Source organism: Poecile atricapillus, chromosome 15 (genome assembly GCF_030490865.1).
Source record: "Poecile atricapillus isolate bPoeAtr1 chromosome 15, bPoeAtr1.hap1, whole genome shotgun sequence".
NCBI classification, from domain to species: Eukaryota; Metazoa; Chordata; class Aves; order Passeriformes; family Paridae; genus Poecile; species Poecile atricapillus.
Window position 1 is genome coordinate 9,587,281 of NC_081263.1, and position 14,664 is coordinate 9,601,944.

Genomic DNA, 14,664 nt, shown 5'->3' on the forward strand with positions numbered 1-14,664 from the left:
TTGACAGCTGCCAATCTCCAGCAGCACCGATGCCCTCGGGGGCAGAGTGAGGGTCGCTTCAGCCTTTCTCTCGCTTGTGCTCCGGGATGAAGCAGGACAGAGCTGGGGACGGGGGAACCAGGAGCCGGAGGGCTCCAGAGCCCGCTGCACCTGCTACCCCGTGGGGGCAAACGCCCCGTGCGCAGGGAGGGGGCATCGGGAGAAGGGGAGAAGAGGGAACCGGGGCCGGGAGAGGGTGCGAGCCCCTTCCAGCCCCCGCCGGGGTCGGCAGCGCGCTCCGCCCGGGCTGCGGCACCGCTGGCGAGGGCTGCACGGGGGGAGAGTGGGGGTCGGGGGGCTTCGCTTTGTCTCCCCGCCCGCGGGGCCGGGGTCGGTGGCCGTGGGAGGGCGGGAGGAGGAGCGCGGCCCGCCCCCTCCCCGCCGTACAAAAGGGGACGGGCGGGCGGCGGAGCGGCGTGTGCCGCCGGGCAGGGGTTGGGACAGGGACAGGCACGGGCAGGGGCCGGGCAGGGCAGGGCGCTCCGGTCCCCTCCGCAGCGCTGTCCCGGCGGGGCCCCGCGGCCGCCCCGTCCCATCCCGCCCCATCCCGCTCCGCCGGGCCGGGACCATGCGGCGGGCGCGGGCGCTGCGCCGCCGCGGAGCGCTGCTCGCCTGCCTCTCCCTGGGGACGCTGCTGGCCCTCGCCGACGCCAAGGGTGCCTTCTACCCCCCCGCCGCCCCCCTGCCCTTCGGCGGCAGGTACAGCCTCTACACGGCCGGCTCCAGCCCGCAGCTCGGCAAGCCCGTGGGCAAGCACAAGTAAGCGACCCCCGGCCGCGGCCGCGCAGCCCACCCGGAGGGCACCGGGAGCCGCAGCCCCGGGAGCGAGCCGGGTCTCCCTCGGGCATCCCTTACCGGGAACAGACCGCGGCCACCGGGCGCCGGCCACGCGTCTGGGCTCTACGGGCAGCATCCCCGGGGGCCGGGCTGCCGCGGGCTCCCAAAGCCCGGTGCCGACCATGGGTACCTTCCCCAGGACTCGCCTGCGGGCATCCCTGGCCGGGCAGGAGTCCCTGGGTACCGGCCGCGGGCATCCCTTGCTCCGTATCGTCTGCCAGGTGCTGAGCAAGGGCTGGCGGCAGCGCAGCCGTGTCCGTACATCCCAGTGCCCCCCTCCATCTAGAGGAGGGTCCGGGAGTTGTATTTCCAGGAGGGAACGGGCTGCGTGCGGTGGGGACACGTGTGCTACGGTGCGGGACGGGGCTGGGGAGGTGGCGATGGGGGTGCCCGTGGGTTTGGGGTGGGTGCGTGTACCTGCTCTGCGAGCCATGGGCCCGGGGGTGGGGATGTGCGGGAGGGAGGATGGCAGCGCACAGACCTAAGCGTGAAAACAGGTTGGTTTGGAGGGAATTTGCTTGTAAAATACGTACATACTGGAGCTTAAATAGGTTTTCAAGAAACCTGGGAAGCTCAGGCAGTGAGGAATGTGGGTTTTACACATAATGTAGCCTTTTTCCGTTCAGTTGCATAAGAGTTGTTACACTGAGGGCGGAGAGGGGGGTGTTGCTTCGCTCTCAGCTTGCTTGGTAGAGCAGTTTCTGCCGGGCTCCTTTGAAAGAGGGAGGATGTGGGGTTATGAACAAGCTGAAATGAATAAAGTAACACTCGGGATGAACAATACTGGCAGTGCCAGTGAGAGCTTTCAAAAACCCATAACATTTTCCAGCTGCTCACTCTAAAAACATCAGGCTGGAGTTATAGAACTGCCTGCCACAGGTGTGTGAGAAGGGACGGGGTTCTGGGAGGGAGAGTGAGCCAGAACCACACTAACCCGAGCAGTCACAGACAGGCAGGCAGTGTTTATTAGCAGTGGCTAGTAGATGTGCCTGCATTGGCTACTAGCTGCCTTAGAGGCAGTAGGTGGTGTGTTTGTAAGCTGGATTTATGGATAGACGGTGATCCTAAGTTTCCACATACACACATGAACTCCTTTGCCTCCAGCTAGGAGAAGTGGCTGGCCTTCCTTCTCCTGTGGTCCTGTGCATGGATGAATGAGTCACTTGTGGAGGAGCAGGGAGCAGCACAGGGCCCTGCTCATACTCTGAGCCAGGGCAGAGCCACTCAGGTCTGGCCAGGCTGGAAGTGCCACTCACAAACGGGAGCTCTGTGCCCATCCCAGGGCATCAGAGGGAGCCCTGGGTGAGGGGCAGGGGTGGATGTGCTGGTGCAGCTCCTGGGGGGAGCAAGTGGGATGAGCTGGGGGTGTGGGATCAGGGGATCCTGGCTGGAAGAGAGCAGGGAGAGGCTTGGAGGGAGGATGACCCTGCTCACACCTTGGTGCTTCACAGAGGGAGCTCCTGCCCCATGTGGGCTGTTGCAGATCGCGTAGCCTACTCAGGGCCTCTGAATGGGGACACTGGGAGGCAGCTGGGGTTGCTGCAGCTCAGCTGCCTGGTCACAGGCTGGGATGCAGTTGGAGTTCCCTGGCATGGCCATCACACAGCCTGTGGAGCACAGCCTCAGGGCTGAGCACAGGAGCGAGCAGCAGGGCCTCAGCCCAGCTCTCGTGGGCTTGCCATGATGGTCTGGGTGGTGTTGAGACACCTTTGGCAGGTGGAGGCAGGGGAAAGTTACTGTCAGGATAGAGCAGAAGGGTTTGGTAAGAAGGGCTATGGTGTCTCCTGTTGGAGTGTGTGTGTGTGCTTGCACAGGGTGGGTGTGCACAGCCCTCCCCCAGCCCCACCATGTCACACCCAGGGGCCAGAGCAGCAGGGTTTTGGCTCCCCCTGAGTGGGGAAAGATTGATGAAGGAGGGACAAGCACTGATGGCAAACAGGTGAAGACAAAGCACTTTCCCTACCCATCCATACCAAGCTCCCCAGCTGGCACGGGGTAAGCCACGTCCTCCCGCCTCACTGAACACCTCTCTGCACCTGCAGCTTGCGCTGGCCCATCTGCTCCATCCCGCTGACCTCCTGCCTCAGCTCTGCTCTGCACTGTGGGCCTGTGCCCTCCTCTCCTCCCGCTCTGCCGTCTGCCACATCCCCCTGTCCTTAATCCCTGCCTCACCACACATCCCTGCTGTCTCTGCCCCTGTGGACCAAGTCCATCTGCTCCTGCCGGCAGCCCTGCCTTCAGCTGGAGCAGCCTTGGCCTCCATCTGTCCTACCAGCAGTCCTACATCCTTCCCACACACTGCCTTCCTCCCAGCCAGCTTATCCTCAGCACCTTTGCTGCTTGGCTCAGGAAAGCTGGCTGGTACCTGTGGCACGCAGCTGCAGGTGGCTGGCAGGAGGGGAGAGGCTCTCTGTACTAACTGCCCTAGAGATCTGAAGGGGTTTCCAGCCTCCCTCCCAGATCTACTCCGTGATGGAGGGACCCACGATGCTGCAGCCCTGCAGAGCAGCATCTCCTCCCTGTGCCTTGTCTGTGGCAGCACCCACAGCAAGGGCTGGAGGCTCTTGGGTTGGCCCCTGCACTGGCAGCGCTCCAGGAGCTGCAGCAGGACAGACCACCCCTGCCAGGCACTGCTGGAACTGTTTCTGGGATTCTGATTGTCCTCACAGCCTGTCTCACCACACAGTCCATGCTGTGCCAAGCACAGCCCAGCTCTGGGGACACCACCAGCACTGGTGGCAACGTGGCTGTGACTGTGACAGGAACCACGCTCCTGCAGCATGGTTGTGATGCACCTCCCCAGCAGCTGCCCAAGCTGGGGGGCTCCTTCCAGCTCCTGCCCCCCAGACCTCACTGGCAGTGTCCAGTGCTACAGGCACTGCTGTCTGCTGGGCAGGGGGTGACAGTGTCTCGCTGTGTTTCCCCCAGGAGCTACTGTGCCTACGTGGTGCAGCGCAATGTGACGTGCACGCTGCAGGACGGGGCCGAGAGCTACGTCAAGGCTGAGTACCACAAGTGCAGCTGGGGACCCAAATGCCCAGGGAAAGTGCTGTGAGTATGGGGGACACCAGGCATGGCTCCCTTCCCCTCCCAAAGACCTCTTTCTCCTGAGATCCTGTGCCACCTTCCTGACCATGAGCCCCCACTTTTCAGAGAGCAGTGAAAGGGGCTGAAGGACTTTTCCTGGACATGGCAGTCAGTGGCAGGGCCCTGGTGTTGGGAGGAGGCAAGGTGGGATCTGTCAGGAGGGCGAGGGAGCTCCATCCCTCCTCAGAAATTGTCAGGGGAGGCTTTGATTGGATGTCATGAAAAGGTTTTCACCCAGATGGTGGTTGAGCCCTGGAAAAGGCTCCCCAGGGAAATTGGTCATGCACCAAACCTGACAGAGTTGAAGAAGCATTTGGACAATGCTCTCAGGCCCATTGTGGGATTTTTGGGGGTGTTCTGTGCAGTTGCTGGGCACAGTGATTCTTATGGGTCCCTTCAAATTCAGGAAAATCCATGATTCAAAAATAAATCTGGAAATCATGGGAAGTGGGGAGGTGTCTGTGCATGTGTGTAGGAAAGCAGTTTGTCACGGACCTGCAATGAGGCAGAACGATGGCAGCTCAGTGAGAACCTGACCGAGAGGATGAGGAAATGGAGCCTATGGCTGGGGATGGCTCCGTGCTTCCTGCTCCAGGAAAATACTTGCAAAACTCTTTTCCACCTCATCAGTGCTGGAAGGAAACATTTCACTGCTCCACAGCTGGAGCTGCAGACATTGGGGCTTTGTGCTTCACCACCCTCCCGGGATGCCACCCCATGTGGAAAAGCTGTTCTGCATCCTCCTCAGGCTTGGGGAGCAGAGCTGAGCACAGAGGAAAACTGGGATAAGAGAAGTTCTTGTCAGAGCCTAGTACCCATTCTGTGGCAGCTGGCTGGGACTCTCCTTGTCCTGGTGGTGCCATGGGCCCTGCTCTCATCCTCTGCTGGCAGAGATGGGCAGCCAGACCCCCTCACTCACTTGTTCTTTCCATCACAAATGTCTGAGCAGCATCTGGGGACTTCAGGACATCCTGCAGCTGCTGGTACCCATGGAGGAGATCTCCAAGGCTTCTCCATTCTCCACAATGTCCTCTGTTTCCTTCAAACAAAACCAGGGTGAAAACAGGGTGCTTTCTGAGGGCAGATGGACCCACAGCCAAATTTTCTGCAGAGCTTCAGATGCTTCATCCATGGACAAAAGGGAAACATGGATTTTCCGCGTGCTTGACCATCAGCTAATATTTGTGCAGCTGGCTGCAAATACTTCTCCTTGCTTCTGTTTGGTGCAGGGGTGAAAGATTTGGAGGTGCCCAAGGCTTGGAGCTCCTCTGTGGAGGCTGAGATGACACACAGGAGGTGCTGGGATGACACAGAGAAGGTGCTCTGCCTTTTGGATGCCATCCTCCTCCTTTCTTCACCCCCTGACAGTGGCCGGAGCAGCAATCTCCCCTGGTACATCCAGGCAGGTTTCTACACACTACAACAGAAGGAAAGCTCATTGAAACTCAGCAGTGCCTGTGAAGAGGAGTAACAAGAAGAGCTTGTTTTGAAACTGTCCCTTTGGGAAATTGATGAGTTTTGAAGAGATTCAAAGAGCAGAGGATTTGGGTTTGGATTATCCCCCTGCCCTGTGGTGTGTATGGAGGTGGCTGTATCTCACTGGGAATCGTGTGGAAGCACTGCCAGGGGCTGCAGCCTGGGCTGGGATTCGGACAAGGACATGGATGGCAGGGAATCAGCCCCATGTGCTGCCCTGACTGATGGATAAGTGCCTTCTGCAGCCCCTCTGCAGCATGGATGGCTGTGCTGCTCCTCCAAGATCTTCTGCTGAACATGCTGGAGAAGAACAAGAGGCTGATCGTGTGTGTTGTTGCAAAACAGCATATTTCAGGATTTTCAGGCCCTGGTAAATTCAGATTGGAAATTTCCAAAAGGAAGGCTTAAAGCATTGGTACTTAGAGGTGTTGAGAAAAGTGCTGTGTTCAGCTCTGTGCAGCTCAGCTGGTGGGGGGACACAGGTGCCAGCAGGGTCCTGTCCCATCACTGCTGCCTCACAGGGAAGTGGCACAGAGGAGCAGGGAGCAGCTGAATCCTCCCCCATGGCTGGTGGGACCCCATCCAGAGTGAGAGCAGAGGGGGGAGGTGTGGGCTTGCACCTTGTGTTCTGGGTGTGGGAGGATCAGTGCTGCAGTACCCAAATTCATGATGGAGATGCTTCCCAGGGCATCCCAGCTGGGGCAGGAGGCAGCGTAAGGAGCCATCCCTCTGTGCACATCACAGCATCACTCTGGAGACCCTCACCAGGCCATCCCATTAGGCTGCCCAGCAAACTGATGCCTCCACACAGAGAGAAAACACCTTTCCAAAGGACCTGCCAGACAGGATCGCAGTTGAGAAGAAGACTTTTTTTGATCCCACTAGAAAATTATATAGGTCAATTCAAAGTGCAAACCACTTTTACATGCAGTCCACTTTCCTCTTGGAAGTGATGTGAGCTTGCAGGGCTTTTGAAATCAGTTGCATCATTTCATCTTGTGCTGTGCTGAAGTTGCCAAACAGTGTGGCATTGTCACAGTGGTCACCTATCAGGCCAGGGACTGCAGCAATACACTTGGAGCTGCAGTTGTAAATCAACACAGTATCCTAGGTCAAAAAATACTCTCCCTAAGCCCCACTGTAATGCTACACTGAGCTGTGGTGCAGCAAGATCTCTTGGAGAAGATGGGCCATGGTCTGCAGGTGCAGCACAAGGGTTTCAGCCAGGCTTTTCCATGTGCCCAGATCTTCCACCTCCAACAGGACCATGACCCTGCTCCATTGCTTGATGTTGAGGTTCCTTCTCTAAACTCTCTTCTCTCTCCCTCCTCTCTCCTGGAAAGGTACCGCACCTTCTTCAGGCCCAAATACAAGATTGGATACAAGACCGTGACCGAGCTGTCCTGGAGGTGCTGCCCAGGCTTCATGGGAGAAGGGTGCCATGACAGCCCGACAGACCAGCCTGGCCTTCTGCCCCAGCATCCCAGCCCTAAAATGCCTCCTGGGCAAAAGATGTTTCCAATGCCCAGACTTCCTCCCTATCCCAAAAGCCACCCTGACCTGTTTCCAGGACCAAAGAAGAATCAATATGGTGAGATCTTGCTCCTGCTTCATGTCCCCAGGTCACCACACCATTGTCATGCACTCAAACCTCCATGTTCTCTCTGTTCCAGTGCAGAGCATGAATCTGGCAAAAATTCAGTGGGTGACATGTTTTCTGTCAGAGATCTGACATTTGTTTGCTTTGAGGACCACTTGTTTTTTAAGTCTTGTTTCTTTCAAAATATGCAGCTTCAAAATTGCCTTTCCTCATTGATTTAGGGCATTTTTCCATTAATTATGGGGTTGATAGGGTGTCTCAAGATGAAGCTCTCCTGGGCTGTTATCATCACCTGCTGTTGAACTTGGGAATGGAGGGCTGGATTCCAAGAGGAAAGAGGGTTTCCTGATAGCATAAGGAGAGGTGTGGGCTGAGGTTTTGCTGAAATAACAGAGGGCAGGACACAAGGTTATTATGGGAAAGGATTTAAAGGAGGGAAGTTAAAGGAGCACCAGCCCTCATTGTGCCCTCTCACTTTCCTTCCCTGTGCAGGCAGGAAGCTGCCTGGCCTCTTCGGGGACCGCCTGGATCGGCTGGAGGAGGAGGTGAGGCGCCTTTCCCAGTCCTACGACAGCCTGCACACCATGGTGAGTGGGCTGGGTGACCGCCTGCGGTTGGCCATCCAGGAGGACACCACCAAGATGATCGGCTCCCTGATGAACAGCCCAGGCACGCCAGACTCATCCGTGGGCTTCGGCATCATTCCCGACGGCCTGGTGGACGTGGCAGACAAAGCCGACATCGCCACGTACCCTCCCGTAGGGGAGATCCTGACCAAAGTGACGGAGGTGAGCGATGTGCTGAAAACCAAGGCGGATCTGCTGCACGAGGTTCAGGGCATGGTCCTGGACCACGATGGGCAGATCAAGCACCTGCTGGAATCCGCCAGGCCCTCGCCCCTCACCTCCATTGACCTGCTGGAGGAGTACGTGGACACGAGGCTGAGCAACCTGCGTGGAGAACTGCTCGACGGCTTTGAGAAGAAGCTGGGTAAGATCCAGACCACGTGCGATTTCCGCATCCAAGAGGTGCGGCAGCAGTGTGAGGAGGAGAAAGCTGCCAACCTGCGGCTGCAGCAGACGCTGGATGGGAAGGAGCTGGAGATCAAGAAAGAGATCTCTCAGCTGGAAACCCAGATCCAAGGGCTGACAGTGGTGGAAAGCTGCTGCAGCAACCTGGACTACCTCACCGATCGCATGAACATCCTTGAGAAAGGCCTTCACAGCATCTCCGAGTCCCAGAAGAACCTGCACTCACGCCTGGATGGAGAAATCTCCACTGTCACCCTAGGGAACCTCTTTGAAGGGCGCTTTGAGGACCTGGAAGCCAGGCTCAATGCTACAGAGAGGGAAACAGGGAGCTGCTGCTCTGGTATAGAGGACAGCATGAAAGGCACAGTGGTGGCAGAGGTGGATGGCATGAGGACTGCCTTTGAAGACAAAATGCAGACCCTGGAGGACAGGTTCATGACCATTGTGGGGGAGCTGAACAATGTCAGTTCTCCTATGGCCATGGATGGAGCAGTGGTGCCTGTGCTGGAAGGGGAGCTTGCCAACATGAGGAAACGAACAGATGAGACACTGGAGGTGCTGCAGAATCGCCTCATCACACTGGAGAGCACCTGCTCCCTGGGCTGCACCTCTGCCTCCAAAGATGTGGAGACCTTTCGGACAGAGATCGAGGACTGCCAGAGTAAGAACCAGGACCTGCTCCTCAGGATGGATAGCAATTACGACCTCCTGCGCAAGCTGAACGCCACCATCCTGGAGATCCAGCGGCGAATCGAGGAGGAAGCATCGGGGGCTTTGCAAGGGGAGATCACCTTGCTAAAGATCAACCTGAACACTGTAAGCAAGTCTCTAACAGGGCTCAAGAACTCCGTCTCCCAGTACTCAGACACTGTGACACATGTCAACTCCTCACTAGATGAGCACGAGCGGAAGATTGAGGATGAGGTCCAGTCCATCCAGGAGAAAGTCAACGACCAAGGCTCCCAGCTTTTCTTCAGCAACCGCCGTGTCCTGAACCTCAAGGGAGACCTGGAGCGACTCAAAGCCAGGATTGTCAGCGACCTGAGCTCCTGCAAGAACGTGGCCCATGGCCTGCAGCAGGAGGTCTCTCACTTCGATGAGCGGGTGGCGCGGGTGGAGAGCGCCTGCGGCAGGCTGGGAGCCATCACTGGCAGCCTGGACAACATCAGGGAGGAACTGGAGAAACACACGGGCAGTCTGTGGGACTACATGGACCACATGAATGGGACACTGGCTGCCCACTCTCAGGAAATAACGGGACTGAAGGACAACTTGCTTGACTGCCAAGCCAAGGTGTCTGAGCTGGCGGAACAGGTTGGGCACTTAGAAGAGAAGGCAGAGAGGAGGCAGCATTAGCCACACTGCCAAGCCATGTGTCTTCCTTCTCCTGCTGTGAAGGACAGGATTAAATTATATTACACAGACTTACTCCAATGTGACAACAGTTTTTGGGTTAATTTTTTTTTATGAAAAGCTGCTACATTTTTTTTTCCCCCTAATCTTGTTGGCCCCACTTCTCTTTAACTCCACCATTCTGGTACTTCCCTCCTGATGCTCAGCAACTCTCTTGACCCTGGTGCAGCAGTGTCACTGCCTCCTGGCTGGGGGTGTTGCTTTGGTTCCTGGGCTGATGACCACAGAAGAAAAATTCAAGAGTAAGCTGGAGGCAGAAGCTTTTTTTTTTAATTCTATTTTTGTGGATTTATCATTTCTTGAAGAATAAAACCCTATAATTATCAGCTGAGGAATAATTCCTCTGACCTAAAGACCACCTGCATCTTAATCCAGAGACTGAGCAGAGCCTGGGCTCCTCGCAGGGAATAAAACTCACCACAGGAATTGTAGATTTCAAAGAACACACGTATTCACATGTTCCTCCAGGAACTGGCTTCCTTTCTCCGAGATGGCAGCCCTCCTTATGTATGGTAAATCCATTTATAATGTTCCCCTTCTGTGCAAATGCACATGCCTTATGGAGCATATGACGGTGTGCATTAGGAAAATACATATGCATATGTGTATATATATGTATAATATATATATGGTATGTGTATGTATATTTTTGAACAATCCTGTTATGGTGCTCATCTGATTCCAGTTTCCTAATGCTGCCCCTGTGTCCTTTGCCATATTCCAAAGACCCACGCTGAGGAGCTGAAAGCTGTGGCAGCAGTGTTTGGAGAGAGTCCCGTGGTCCCTGGGGCTGCTGTGCTTTGCAATCCCACTTTGCTGGGCTCTCTGGTTACACCTGGGACTGACATGATTGGTTATGGAAAACACGTGTCTTCCCCAAGGAGAGGTGTGTCCAGGGGTCTCTGCTGAGACCAAGCTGGGCACAGAGCAGTCCTGTCCTCCAGCTCTAGTTCTTTCTGTTTTAGTTCTTCAACTGTGAACTCCATCATCTGGTCCCAGGCAGGAGAGTTCCAGCTGCTCCAGGGTGGGAGTGCAGCAGTGGAGGAGCAGGAGCCTGCATCCTCCACATCCTCTTCTGATCCCACTGGGATGCCAGTAGCCCGCAACACTGATGTGGAACAAGGCAGGGCATCTGTGAGAACACTTTTGGAGACCTGTCCTCAGCTCAGAATGAAAAACCCATGTCATTTACCCAGCTTGACTCTAGTTTCCCATGAATAGGTAGGCTGGAGAACGTTGTCCACTTTCCTGAGAATCTCCAGTCTTGCCCTACAGAGCTGTTGCTCACAGAATCCACCTCGCCCTCGGAGCCCACCATGGGCACCCTCCACTGATCAGCCAATGGGGACTTCATTACTAGGATGAGGAGGAAATTACAGAGCCTCCATCCAAGCAACTCTGGCACTTTATAGCAGAGGAACATATTTTTCTCTCAGCATTGTAGCTCATGAACCTTTCCACACAAGCCAGCCTTTGGCTCGCACACAGTGCCTGTCACCCTCACCAGGCTGTCCCTGTTCCTCTGCACAATGATTTCCTCCCTGATCCCCCCTGATTGCATAAAGGAGCAGCTCTGTGCTCTGACCAGCACAAACCAGCAGCAGCAGAGATGCATCTGGGCACCTTTTGTCCCCCAGAAAATCTGTGGGAGCTCCCTTAAACATGCTCCAAGCTAGGGAGGACCACAGGGATCACTGAGACCAGTAGCCACAGCATGTTGCCCTTGTGTAAAACCTTGTTCCCCTGCCAGAGGAGCACGAGCCATCAGCTGTGAGAGCATAGAGAGGACACGTGGCTCCCTGCCAGGTGCTCACAGCACCAGAATCCACTCTCACTGCTCTGGGCTTTGCTGATTTGGAGCTACCCTCCAGCTGCTGAGACACTTCTCCAGGTGAGGAATGACCTCCTGCTGCCATTGGGCATCCTGCAAAACCTGCTCTTAGACAATAAAACCTATTTTTTTCTCCAGCCTAAGGAAGGAGTCTCAAGCCAACCCTCAGTACTTTGTGATGGGCCAGAGGAGCCCTCATCTTGCATGGGGAGCTTTCTGCCTAAGCCCCTTCTCCATCCCCTCACACCAGGGAGAAAACCAAAGAGAAAACCAAGCCAAGGGCCAGCCTCCCTGTTCCCCAGCCAGGGCTGGGTTAGAGTGGCTGAACAGGAACAGCTTCCCCAGAAAAGAGGGAGCAAGGACTGGCCATAACAAAACTAGGACAAGGAAGAAGTCTGACCTTCCGGAAAATGGTGCTATGTTTGGACTATTCCTGACTAGTCACTTGAAGCTATGGACAGTTTGTTATTTCAGTTCTCAGCTATTCATGTTTAAAAAGTGAAAGAAACTTTGTACAAAACTGGGCATTTTTTAAAAATTGCTTGCAGACTAAGGAAATGCTGTCCGTGGGGTTGTCCTTGCATGGGCAGCTTTCTGAGGCAGTTGATAACTGATCCTGTTAAAAGACTGTGTTCTATTGTTTTTAAAACCATGTCTATTTGTTCAGATTTTAAAAGCTAAAAAACTGTTTGTACTGGAAAGGAAAAAAATAAAGTATTTCTTGCTGAGGTTTCCAAGATCAAAATTATTTTTGTGTGGCTTCCAGAAGTGGCAGACAAGGAGATGGCTTACACACAGGGGTCAGGGAAGGAGAAGGTAGATGCCAGACTGGAGGAAGGAGCCCAGCAGTGCTTCTGCCTTTGTTCTACTTTATAACCTCCCGTGAAGAGAGAGTTGGGGATGCTCAGCCTGGAGAAGAGAGGGCCATGGGGAAGCCTCACTGCAGCCATGCGGGACTTGAAGGGTCCCATAGGAAAGATGGGTCTGTGGTGGGAGAAGGGGGGATGGCTTTCAACTGTAGGAGGTCAATTTAGGTTGTATTTAAGGAAACTGGTATTTTAAACTAAGGGTGGTCAGGCTGGGCACAGAGGCTGTGGAACATCCAAGGGATGGGGCATCCATAGCCTCTGTGATCCATTTCATCCAGAGCCAGGATGAGGCCCTGAGCAACCTGGTCTGGGGGGAGGTTGCTCAGGTTGGAACAAGGTGAACTTTAGGGTCCATTCCAAGCAAAATCATGGAAGGATTCTATCATTTAACGGTCGCCATTGCCCCACGCGGAGTGATCCTGTGAGTCATGATGTGTGTTATTACACCATGAGGTAGCATTATGTCTTATTATCAGCGCTGTAGTCGCCACACCCTGTTCACAGTGCACCTGCAACCGCCAGTGCGCGGGAAAAATTCTTGGCACCTCATGACGTAGCATTATGTCTTACTATCATTGGCCCTGTAGTCACCACGCCCTGCTCACAGGGCACCTGCACCTGCCAGTGCGCGGGAAAAATCGACACTGTCGTCAGTCCTGCCTTCTCCCTGCGATCTGGACCTTGCCATCCACCCCTGCAGCGTGCTCGCTTCTGTCCCAGTGAAGGTACAGTGCCATTCCATGGAGGTGGAGACCCCTGGGCTTCCTGGGTGGGCTGGAGCTCTGTGGGGATGTGTGGGACAGGGCCCCAGCTCTGAGGCTTTGCTCCCGACGCAGGCTGTCCCAGACAGAGCAGAGGAGATGGAAATCAATATGAAGATTGATAGAGAAGAGAGTATGGCTATAGATGGAGAGGAGAATGCAGAGGAAGAGATGGAGGTGGCTGTGGAGGAGACAGAGGAAGAGATGGAAGAGGAAATGGAAGATGATGTTGAAGACATGGAAGTGGATGAGAAAGGTGAGGAGGAGGAGATGTTCTTGGGATGAAGATGGATCCCAGCAGCAGGACAGGCAGAGTGGGTCCCCTGCTGCCAGGCTGGGGCTGGGCTGGGTGGCTCTGCTCAGGGACACGGTGCGGGGGGGGCCTGGGTTCTGGCACCACCCCCAGCCTGCCCTGTGCTTGCTTTGGGCCACGCTTTGGGTGCCACTGCCTGGGGCCCAGCCCTCAGCCCCAGCCAGGCTCAGTGCTGGGGGCAGAGTCACGCTCTGCCAGCGTGTCCCAGCCTGGGGGCACAGGGAACAGCCCTCTGTGCCTGACTGGAGTGACTGTGTCACTTGCTTTTCTTCCAGGACTGATGGAGATGGAGATGCTGGGCAAGGATGCAATACTTCTGTATATATATTTTAGAGTTTTTTGTTAACTTTTCATCTGTAAATATGTTTTAGTTTGTTATTCCCTTGTGTACCTATGTTTCATACATTCCTGTATAGGTTTTTGTAATTTTATAGATTGTTGTTGTTATAAAGATTCTTACATTTAAAATATGTTATGAAATTCATTTTTGTTGCTGCTCTTCTGTAAATAAACAATCTTTTGTGTGAATCTTTATTCTTCACACCCCAGCTCTATTTGCATTTGCTTTGGGTGCAGGGAGCTTTTGCAAGGCTATGGGTGCCTGGGGCTGGATGTCCCTGGTGCTGTTGGCATGGCCACCCTGGGGCTACTTGTGCACGGAGGGGTCTCACTCACAGGTCCCACTTTCCTTGCAGTTGCTTTGGAGTTGCATGGTAAATGCAGAGGCAAATCCCAGAGAGCCTGGGCCCATGGGATCGCATGAGGGAGCAGGGCTGAGCCTGCATGGTCCTGCAGAGCCTCATCCAGGGCTCTTCCCTGGGTGTCCCCAGTGCCAGGGAGGCTGTGCTGGGCTGTGGGCACCCCCTGCTCCCAGGGACCCCAAGGGGCTGGAGCCAACCCAGACTGAGCCTCGGCACATGGGCTTCTGGCTTTTGCAAGGTCTCCTGTCCATTCAGCCCCATGTACATGCAGAAGAAGTCTGGATTTGTTTTCTGGTTTTAATTAATTTTGCTACCTTAGCTAAATGTAGGAATTAAAAAAAAAAAAGAAAAAAAAAGTGCCATTTTCTAGAAGCTGGTCCCATCGCCCTCAGGACACACTTGGTAGGATGCTTGAGCAGAATAAACCCAGTTACATTTTAGAGAGGACTTGGAGCCTGGCTCCCACCTCCATGCACAGGGCTAGAGCAGACAAGAGACAGCCTCGATTAAGGCACTATTTATTATTGCTTTTAGTTCAGAACACTCAAAACCCCAGCATCTTCCACTGACCTTTACAAGTTAGTGGACAGTTTCAACTACCAAACTGCAGGTAGCTGGACTGTCTGAAACACCGGTCATACCAGAAGTAGTAATAGCTACATCAGAGATTCATCAATAAATACAACAGTGAACAACCACCACCTTT

At 54.8% G+C, this 14,664-nt stretch overlaps 1 protein-coding gene across 1 annotated transcript; it reads left to right on the plus strand.

Moving 5' to 3' along the window:
• Window positions 1–607: 607 nt before the first annotated feature.
• On the plus strand, window positions 608–9,426 carry EMILIN3 (elastin microfibril interfacer 3). Its single transcript, XM_058850999.1, has 4 exons — window positions 608–798; window positions 3,805–3,927; window positions 6,783–7,030; window positions 7,532–9,426. Exons 1-4 carry the CDS (start codon window positions 608–610, stop codon window positions 9,424–9,426), a joined length of 2,457 nt encoding a protein of 818 aa, XP_058706982.1.
• Window positions 9,427–14,664: the final 5,238 nt, after the last annotated feature.

What these genes read in the sequence shown, in the direction of transcription:
- EMILIN3 (XM_058850999.1), top strand. Translation starts at nt 608, where the DNA reads ATGCGGCGGGCGCGGGCGCTGCGCCGCCGCGGAGCGCTGCTCGCCTGC. An exon ending in AAATGCCCAGGGAAAGTGCT is followed by an intron (nt 3,928 to 6,782) that starts GTGAGTATGGGG and finishes TCTCCTGGAAAG; the next exon opens with GTACCGCACCTTCTTCAGGC. An exon ending in ACCAAAGAAGAATCAATATG is followed by an intron (nt 7,031 to 7,531) that starts GTGAGATCTTGC and finishes TTCCCTGTGCAG; the next exon opens with GCAGGAAGCTGCCTGGCCTC.